The sequence below is a fragment of the Planococcus citri genome, chromosome 3 (genome assembly GCF_950023065.1).
Source record: "Planococcus citri chromosome 3, ihPlaCitr1.1, whole genome shotgun sequence".
Classification (NCBI taxonomy): Eukaryota; Metazoa; Arthropoda; class Insecta; order Hemiptera; family Pseudococcidae; genus Planococcus; species Planococcus citri.
The window spans coordinates 25,691,181-25,702,248 of record NC_088679.1 but is presented as its reverse complement, the minus strand read 5'-3'; the positions used below and the strand labels follow the sequence as shown (position 1 = coordinate 25,702,248).

Genomic DNA, 11,068 nt, shown 5'->3' with positions numbered 1-11,068 from the left:
TTGGTAGGACCACATTACATCATTTTCGACACGCCGAATCGATTAGGAACGATTTAGAACAGTTTAAAGCAGTTCTGTAGCCTACTAAACCTACAGTAAATTTTTGAATGTTTTCAATTTTTTGAAAAATTTTAGCTAAAGATTTTGCAAAGCTGAAATTTACGTACCTATTTGTACTTTAATTTCAACATACTGACTACTGAGTCGAGTGAATGTGTCATATGGGTTATTTTCTAAGGTTAAAGTGCATTGTTTGATTTTTGGTAAATTTTTAAAAATGAAATCTGGGCCAAAACATGAAAATAACATTTTATTAAGTTGACCTAAAAAGCTGAAAGTTAAGGTGTTTAAGGTTCATTTCAACATGGCCTGTTCTATGACATTTTTGGGGGAACTAAAATATTCATAAAATTGTTGAGGCTCTGAACCGGCCTAAAATCTTTTTCATTGGACTTGAGTATAGGCAATTAGGCATGTTAAAAATTAGAGTTCAAAGTAAATTTCAGTTTTGCACCTTCTTACAAGGTAAAATTTTGCGAAATTTTGAACATTCAAAAACAGTTCAAAACCATTTCCATTTAATTCGGAAAGGCGAAAATATATGGTACACACAAATTTCAGCTTTTTAGGTCAACTTGGTAAAATGAGTTATTTTTTCATTTTTTGGCCCAGACTTTATTTTTAAAAATTCACCAAAAATCAAATAATGCCCTTTAGCCCCTCGAAATTTTGACAGGATATAATATTTCTGCACGCTCCATCGATAAATCAAGAAATCAACTTCTGCATTTTTTTCAAAAGAATTTGAGGTAGAATGTAATGTGCTCTTTTAGTGAGCCAAATGGATAAATTTTTAAATCTTGACTGATTTGGACTTTTTTTTTTTTTTTTTTTTTTTTGAATTTTTGAGAAATCTTGTACTCGATTAAATTTAAATTACCTAATTATACCTAGTTGAAATTAATCTTTCTTTAAAAATCCCAAATTTGGATTCAACGATTTAATACTTTAGTTAATATTGTTTGGGACTGTATTGATCAAAAATTATACTGGGGATGGTAAATTTGGAAAATTTTAAACAGAATTCATCACTTATCCACCTCAATGTGTTGATCGTTTTAAAATAAGGCACGTTTTAATTATTATTTTGATCAGAAATTACTTTTGAAAAATTGATTTTTCTTTCCAAATTGAGTCCTTCAAGAGTAGGAGGAGGCTATAAACTTCGAACCATGCAACTTTTCCCTGAAATTTTGCATATTTAACGAAACGAATATTCCTCAGATTTTGAGGCGAATTCTAAATTAAAGTTATTGAAAGTTCAGTTACCTAAGTCAAAAAAGAACGAAACCACTTTTCTCCACATCAACAAAGAATACACGTTGAAAAAAATTGAAGCAGCAAACGCTCGAACAAACTTGTCTTTCACACTCTCAATCATGCACTGTATGGAAAAAAATGTCTCATTCACCCAGAAAAGTAAGAACTCAGATTATATTAAACTGAAATTTATGCTTAAGTATGTATCAATTGAAAAACATCATCGAGACGTATCACCTCACCTGAGGATATCTTAAAATTTTCAAACAATCAATTTGATAGGTACCTACCTATACCTAATCTGACAAATGCCTCGCGTTGGACCGAATCCCATTTTTAGTGCTGGGTTTGTAAGTGTCACAAAATTTTAATCATACTCGTAGTATAGACTTTTTACGGTTATGTACATTGCCCACAGAGAGTGTCTTTATCAAATTCTTTACTACAAATCGATAAAGATAAAAACTTGATCGAAGATTTTACCCGTGAATCATGGGTACAGAGAAATTGACTCATACGATTGTAATTATCAAACATACCGGGTGTAATTATTTTTCAACAACTAGGTACATATTTCGGATTAAAAACACTCAATGTAGTAAATTTGAGCTGGTAATGAGATTATCATCTATGAATTTTTCAAAATTAAGGTCTCGGATGATGATTTGGAGAAAGGAGTAAGGATGAATTATTCCAGGCTTGTATTTTCTAAAAAAATTTCACTTCAATAATTTTTTTTCTCGCTGGGTTTTTTACGAATAATGGTCGTATTGATAAGCAATTATGAATCTTCCCACATTTCACATCCCGTTTCGCTGAATATCTATTCTAAATATCATTATGTGTGATACAGTTATCATTTCTATTTACGTCACCGACGCTGTTAATGTTAGCTACATACAATTGCCCACGTTTTTATTCGATTGTAATTAACTAAGTACCTATATTCTCGTTGCTCTAATAAGCATTTTCAAGTACGATTTGCATTGCTTGTGTACACTTTATCAACAATTCGCACCAACACGAAATTATGCAGTATTTCAAGGTAAGATTTGTATTCATCCAGTTCTAGATAAATTTTAGGTGTTAGCACCGTATATACCTATTACTCGCCCATTTATACGTAAAATGATATCATCATCTCAGGTGACCTCAATATTATGTTTTGTCTTTCTCTGCCTTTCTTTTGAAATGAATTCACAAAATACTTGCATGGTAACATACCTCAGATGGAGGTGAAAGATTTAGTAAAATGGTTCAGAATGAATACTGAAAAGTGGAATAAGTACAAAAAACCGCGGAAGACCAGGCGAATAATCTACTTAAAAATTTACATTCATTTTTGGTTATTTTCACGTACATAAACCGTAAAATTGATGCACTTGTTTTTCTAGAACTTCTTTACCTACTTTAAATTAGAATAGGTACCTACCTACCACAAAATGAGACGTACACGGTATGGAATAATTATTCATTTTTTTACTACGAATTTCAAATAATACGAGTACATTGAAACAGCTTTTTTTTAGGAAATAATCATAAAATTGATGGAATCAAACAGACTCGTATTTACTGTGTGCTTTAAAGTCTGAACATTACAGTATTGATAATTGCACCTCTTATCACTTCAAATGAAATAATTTTGGTGACACAACTGATCACATCCTCTTCATATGAAAAGTTTGAATTCCAGAGGGTAACTTTGACGTTCGTTAGTTCAAAGCAGGAAAAATTGCTCATACTCGTAGATAAAAACTGATGAACTCGCGTGATGTTGCGCAGAAAGCATCGGAAACTCATCACAATCAACTTTTGCCAAATAAGATAAAGGTATTTTTCCAATTTTCGTAGAACTAGAACAATAGTCAGAATAGGTAGAAGGGTTATATTGTCAATGCTTTAAAAAACGCGACTGTCAGAGAAGCAATTATGAGGAAATAAATGCCAAAATGGGCCCCTCACTCTCCCCATTTTGAAAACCTGGTGAGAGGTCGGTGATTTAAGGAGAATTTGATAAATTATGAGTTGGTAAATCGCATAAAAAGAACACTTATTGCTATCAAATTTGAGTCAAAAATACAAAAAAATCAACATTTTATCAAATTAATCTGGATACCTATCTGAAATGTAGTATATAGGTAGGTATCCTAAAAAGTCCATTTCTCCAGGACGACCACTTTCGGGTAGGGGAGTGAAAGTAGTGTCAATCGTTTGTGCTATCGCGGTTTTTCTCACCAAAAGTCATATGGTAAATTTCGGACACCCCCCCCTCCCCCTTTAGGTTCTTATGCAAGACGTCAATTATTGGCACCGTCAACCTGAATTTGAACCGAATTCGTCAATTTTTTCCACGTTTTACATACTACATAGGTAATTTTTTTTAAAAAATTGAATCGTGATATTTTGGGAACCTCCGCCCCCACTTTCGGGTGACCCTTGGAGTTAAAATGCATCTCTAGACTAATGCATATTAACTCGAAATAAACCTTACATCGCAATTTCAGAAAAATTATAAATCATCAATTTTTTACTTACTTATTATTCTTTTTCGTCATGAGGGGAGGGGGAGCACAAAAAAAGTACGTGAACAAAAGAACACAAACGAAGCACAAACGATTGACATCATTCTCACCCCCATCCACCTATCTGAAAGTTGTCGTCCTGCAGAAATGGACCTTATCCTAAATTCGATCCTCGAACCGTTCGGAAATGGTTTTGACCATTTTGGGCAGTTCTAGAGCTTCCAGAAAATTTTCGAAAACTGGAATTTTCACAAAATTTATCCAGTGAAGTTGAAAATCTTCTAGAAGTTCTAAGGCCTTCAGCAACTTTTAAAAAATTACAGTTTTCGAAAAAAAATATTTCTAAAATCTGTCCAGTTCAATATCATTGCGTATAAACGCCCGATTAAATATCATTTTTTCAAAATCGATTTCTGAAAATTCAGTAACGTGTATTTTTTTTTTAGCTACCTATTTCACATGACTAATTGATGAATTTTGAAAATACGTGGTGTTTGAACCGACAGAAACCAATTTGAAAAATGGATGTGTAATCGGTCAAGTGGGTCATTTAATGCTGAATTTAATTTCGACGAATTTTATATCATTTTTTTTTTTTTTTTTTTTTTGAAAGCTAGGATCTAAGACGCTGCTGGAGGCTTCTCAAAACAGGTTAAAAACACCTTCAATTGACTCAGAATGATGAGAAAGGGCGTATGGAGTAAATTTTTGCGTTTCTAATCTCATTGGACAAAATTTTGTGGAGATATAGAACTTTAAAAAATTGTATGGAGGCTCCGAAACTACTCAAAACAGTTCGAATCCATTTTCAATAAGTTGAGGGGGGAGGTCAAAAGTAGGGAGCAATAACTTTTTCAGCTACCCAAGTTGATTTGGTAAAATTTTAATTTCTTGGCATTTTTGATAACAATAAAATTAATTTTCAGAAATTCAGCAAAAAATCGAAAAATGTACATTAGCTCCTGAAATGTTGGCAGGTGGTGTGGGTATTTTTGCATTCTCTTTAGATTTACTTATCTTTACCGGGTTCAAAACAATATCTGTAAGTTACAGTAGGTATCTTCCTGGTTAGAAATCCAACAGAAAATTTTCTGAAAAGTCAATAGACTACATGAATTCAGTACAAGTTCATTTTCAAAAATCTCTAAAACAGGGGAAATCCACAAAAAATAGTCAAATTTATATTTACCTACCCAGAAATATGTCGAATTTATAGGGAAAGATTGTAATCGAACAAAAGTGTGAAATCGGAATTAGCATGGATTTTCTTCTTAATGACCTCAAATAATATTCCTTGACGAGCAACAATTTTTCAGAAATTTTTCAACTTGCCCCCTCCTCCCCCTTTTCAGTTGTTTAGCTGTTTTATTTCATTATGTATTTTGGAAAAAAATTTACGCTGGTAAAAAAGGAGACAAATTTTTGTTCTTTAGTATAGGTACATCTACATACATACCTACCTATATATACGGTCCCAGTTGGCAAAACGGCATTTTTTTAAACAGCGCATCTGACTAGAGATATAACCACATATCAGTTAGAATGTATGTTCTGACTGCCAAAACGGCAATACTGAGAAGTCAGCGCCATCTTAGAATATCAAAAAAATACTTGTTTCTGATCGGTTGATTGTAGTCAGACTGCGAATCTGACTGTCAAAACGGCAACTTCTGACTGCAGAAATAACTGAAATAAGTAGTCAGATGTCACCAGAAATGTTCCAATCGGGGTTGGTTACAATCCATTTTTTTCATTTTTTCTAAAAAAAATTTCTGAAATTTACAAGTTGGCAACAAATCAAATTTTGAACTGGCCTGACTGGAATTTTTTAGCAACCGTCTACAACGATCAAAAAGGGTGATCAATAAGCCTCAAACAAAGCTATAGGCATTAAAACTCTTTGACCTTGTCAAAGCAATTAGAAATTTTTGAAAGAAATTGACTATCCATCCGATATAAGCTTCAGAATAGCTTAAAACTTGTAAATTACGTATGCTTGGGAACTACAAAATAAAAATTTCAAAATTTTGATGTGTTCTTTTTCTTCTTCTTCTTTAACCTACATGATTGATTAGTTTTAGGGTAATATTATAATGACCCTTTCTGTAATTGGTAAATGCTAGCCTATTGAGAGGCCCTAAATTCTGTAAAATAAAAATAAAATAGAATGGAAATAATTTCCTCGTCAAACGTCAAAATGCAAACACTATCTGAATCCTCTCCCGGTTTCCTTTAACGCTGGGGTTGCAAAAGCATTGCAAGAGCGCTACCTAATATGGTTAATTTTTCGTTTGTATTTCAGATATGATGCAAGATAAATTCGGCTCACACGCGATGCTCTCAGCAGTCTGGAAAAAATGAGAGAAATTGGAGGAAAAATCCAAATCTTTATTCGAAGATCAGTGCAGTAAACGACAACATACAGGGCAACTCAAATTAAGTACTTCTGAGCTGAAACGGAAATGCAGTTTTTCTGCAAGACAACCACCTCTTGTTTCATCTTCGTGATGTATTTGATATTGGAAAGGATTGAATCGTTGCCTGATGATGGTCAAGGAATGTCGAGTTCGAATAATGGCAATTGCAGCGCGAACACCTTTTGCGTTCCTTGTATGAAGTCCAATTTAGGCTGCAAGTGGTGCGTGAAAACGAGAACATGTTACATAAATGGTTGTCTAAACGGCCCTGTTGTCAAAGGGGGAGAGGACATCAGCATACTCAAATGTCGTTCATATGAAACTTGCGATAAATTCAATACTTTCCACGAATGTCTCGAGTCATCCCAATTCAACGACTGTGGTTGGTGCATCTCTAAGAATAATTGTACTTATAAGACAGATTGTTCCAGCTCTGGTGATTCGCCATGGATAATCAATAATGATATTGTAAAAAATTTATTGTTCGAGACTGTTAATGCCACACATCTGAAATATGGTGAATCAGAAAATATCCTATTGCACTCAACTACAAAGTATTCCAAGCAATCCTTAATTCAAGCTGCCTTCAAGTGTCAGCTTACCTCCGAAAACTCAAAACTCAACTTTCCTATGGACGCGACCATTGTACAGAAACAGAATGATGCAATGGTGAGCTGTTTGCTACCCAAATCAAATGATATACTTTTGCTCCCACCCGAAAACTATACCGCTACAGCAAACATATCGCTCTATACAAAAGCAAACCAGGCATCACCTATTTGGAGCACAAATGTTACATTTTCAGATTGTCGCGCTTATTCGGCCAAAAGAAAATGCATGCAAGGCTCTCAATGCCACTGGTGCAAAGATGAAGAGAAATGCATATACAGAAGTGGTAGGAAAACAGTGTGTCCAAATTCGCCATCTTCTTGGATTGATTCATTCTGGCCTGAAAAAGGTCCGCTGCGAGGTGTCACAAATATAACCATTCAAGGTGAAAATTTCGAAATTAAATTTGAAAACTACCAAAAAGCTATAAATGTAGCTGGCGTACCTTGCAAATCTATAAAATATGAGGATATTTCCTCAAAAAAGATAGAATGTACAATCGAACCATCATCTTTTCAAGTTTCTGAAGGCAAAATTCAGGTACACGTGGATGATAAAGATACGAGTATCTGGTCTGACAAAAATTTCATGTTTGTTGAACCAAATATCACTGACATGGATCCCAAAGAAGGATTCATTTATGGTGGTACTGAATTGACAATCAAAGGAGAACATTTAGACGCAGGAAGCTCGATCATTGTATCCATTGGCAGTCAACTTTGTACAATATTCTTCTACAATTCAAGTATAATACAATGTATTTCTAGTAAATCCAATACCATTGCAGAAGATACGGTGAGTGTAGTATTTGATAAATATGCTCCAAACTTCACCAACAACTCATACAAGTACATCAAAGACGAGGAACACGATGAAAATGGTTTCAATGTTCAACCAAAAGGTATTCCTCAGGGTGGCATTCAAATTCTGCTACGAAATGTCACCTCAGAACAAAGTAATGAATTTACATTCAATGTGAAATACCAAAGCAACATACATAATGGCTCGTGCAAGTCTCAAGATGATTCTACAGTAATGTGTTCTTCCCCTCTGATGCCAATAAATAGTAATTCAATTAATGTGGCAAACCCTATGAAATTTGACTTCTGGTTAACAGACCCATCAGCGCCAGAACGAAATATTTCCATTTCTGAAAATCAATCATCGACTTTTCTCTTGTATCCCAATCCGAGGTTTGATCATTTTTTCATCTCTTCTGTCCCTTTAAACAAAAAAGAATATGTTATCATCGAAGGAAAGAACATCAACAAAGCTTGCCAAAAATTAGATTTGATTGCGACGATGGGAAATGCAACTTGTGAAGTAATTTCACTATCATCAAGTCGAGTAATTTGTATTCTACCAAAATCTAATTTATCTGATTGCACTGAGAAAAAATGTGATGTTATTGGAGGGAATGAAAATATCATGATAAAAATTGGAAACAATTTTACAGCGTCTGTTCCCAAACAAAACTCATCTTCAGAAGAAAATATAAAAAATCCGACATCATGGGATAAGATTATTTATGCTGCTATTGGCACCACAGTAATTGGTACAATATTCCTAATACTTATCATCGTCTGCCTTTGCGTTAATCGTAAGAAATCAAACACCAAGATGAAGCAAAATTTAATGAAAAAACAACAACAGGTAGACCAACTCGAATTACGTGTGGCTGCCGAATGCAAAGAAGCCTTTGCCGAACTCCAAACACTAACAACAGCCCTCACATCCGATCTCACATACGATAGCGCGCTATTTTTGGACTATCGAAGCTACGTGATGAAAATTCTCTTCTCAACGATCAGTAGTTACCCTGTTATCCTCGGAGAAAATCCAATACTAATCAACAAAGCAAAAGGGCTGAAACTGTTTGAAGAACTAGTAATGGATAGACGATTTTTACTAATGTTTGTGAAAACATTAGAAAGCCAGAATAGCTTCTCGATGAATGATCGAGTCTATGTAGCCTCAATGTTGATGATGACATTGCAAAAAGATATGCAATTTGCCACAAACATCCTAAAAACACTCATGTCCGAATTAATCGATAGCTACATTCGAGACAATAAACAGCCCAAGTTGCTTTTTAGGTCAACTGAAAACGTAGTTGAAAAAATGATTTCAGCCTGGTTATCTTTTCTGTTACATAGATTCTTGAAGAAATCAGCTGGCAAACCATTACTCAGTTTGTTCAATGCTATAGACCAGCAAGTCAAGAACGGTCCAGTAGATATGATAACATCAGAAGCTAGGTATGGTTTGAGTGAAAACAAAATCATGAGACAGAAAATTGACTTCACTTCCTTAACTGTGCTTGTGAATGTTTCAAAATCAACTGCTTCGATTATCAACTTGCCGAAGGCTGTTGAGAAGTTACCTGTAAAAGTGCTGGATTGCGATACTATTACTCAAGTTAAAGAGAAAATCATCGGTGCTATTTTCTACTCAGTTCGCTACAGCAAACGACCAAATTTGCAGGAAATCAGCATCGAATGGATAGCTGGGCCTACCAAATGGATTTATTTATCCGATCAAGATTCTAGTTCGAAAATTGAGGGGGAATGGAGACAACTGAACACTTTGAAACATTACGGTGTTTTCGATAAAAGCATATTGTATTTGACATCCATTCATCAAGAAAAAGATAACGTAATCCAAACGACAACATCAGATTCCAACTCAAAAAATTCCTACAAAAGAGAAAGATACACACCATTGTCGCAATTCGACACTATTAAAAGAAAATCAGCTGTAATCGACTCTGTATCTGCTTCGATAAAAAATCACAACGGTGGTTGCAGAGAATGGCATTTAGTCAAACCTCGTGATAGAAAAGATAGCGTAGACAATGATCGAGATAATCACGTCATACCTGAAATTTACTTTACAAGGTTATTAGCAATGAAAGGAGGTTTGCAAAAATACGTCGACGATTTATTTGAGACCATATTTAGCAAAACACACCAGCATGATTGTTTCCCTTTAGCTGTCAAATGCATGTTTGATTTCCTAGATGGGCAAGCTCTACAGCACGGTATTACTGATCCTGAAGTTGTACATGTTTGGAAAAACAACTGCCTACCTTTACGATTCTGGGTGAATCTAATTAAAAATCCCGAGTTCTTGTTCGATGTACATAAATCAAGCGTAGTTGATTCGTGCCTCAGTGTAATTGCTCAGATCTTAATGGATTCGTGCTCAACAACGGAACAATGTTTGAATAAAAACTCATCTACCTCGAAACTTCTGTATGCTAAAGAAATACCTGTATATAAGAAATTAGTCGGAAAGTATTATGCGGATATTCGGAATATGTCGGCAACATCGCAACGAGAAATGAATATAATGTTAGCGGAAGAATCGCGAATACATGCTGCAGATTTTGATAAAAATTCTCCTCTGTATGAATTATGCAAATATGCGTTAAAATACAGGACAGAATTGACTGTCGCTTTGGATGGAGATGCAACGTCGCAGTCATATTCGTTACCTTTCAAGTTCCATAGATTGATTAACATCATGTCAGCCGAACCGGATTTAGGGTTTTTGCGCCCCATTCGACGTGAAAGTTTTTCAAGTTCTTAAAAAAATTTCCTATATTATGTTTTAGCTTCTTTTTTTTAATAATTACTTACTTACATGTTTCTGTGATTTATTATGTCATTGTCATTTTTTAATAAAAATTTTAATGTAATGACACTTATGCCTGTGGTAAAAAATTATTCAGTTTTGGTTCTAAGTTTTTATTAATCTGTAACGATTCGCTTCGTTTGGTCCAAACCAAAAAAATATTCGAAAAAAAATATGAAATTTATTTTTCAAATTTCATCAAATTAGATAGATATAAAAAATTCAAATCAGGCCTGTTTTTTTTAACAAAAAAAATTAAAATTTGATCAAATGCAGATAGATGACCGTAACTTGGTTTATACCTTATTTTTCAATCACCTGGTTTCGAGCTACATATTCTGAAGCTTTCAGCTAATTTTTTTTTTTTGTTTTGGAGAAATTGCTGCAATACCTATGGGCCAAAATGGAATTCAGTGGGTATGTAAAATTTTCTTCATCTCTGGAGGAAGTGTTGAAAAAAATTATACAGTAAAAAATTTGTATTGAAATTTTTCACACTTCTTATTTTTTTATTGTTTTATTTTATGGTTATCATTAACTGGACCTATTCTTTTACCGACTTTT

General features: G+C 34.1%; 1 protein-coding gene across 1 annotated transcript; it reads left to right on the top strand.

The window, feature by feature from the left end:
• Positions 1-2,154: 2,154 nt before the first annotated feature.
• On the top strand, positions 2,155-10,577 carry LOC135841432 (plexin-A2-like). Its single transcript, XM_065358385.1, has 2 exons — positions 2,155-2,365; positions 6,145-10,577. The coding sequence occupies exon 2, from the start codon at positions 6,305-6,307 to the stop codon at positions 10,457-10,459; it is 4,155 nt and encodes a 1,384-aa protein (XP_065214457.1). The 5' UTR covers positions 2,155-2,365; positions 6,145-6,304; the 3' UTR covers positions 10,460-10,577.
• The last annotated feature ends 491 nt before the right edge of the window (positions 10,578-11,068 follow it).

Excerpts from the sequence above, each read along its gene's own strand:
- LOC135841432 (XM_065358385.1), top strand. The coding sequence starts at position 6,305 with ATGCAGTTTTTCTGCAAGACAACCACCTCTTGTTTCATCTTCGTGATG.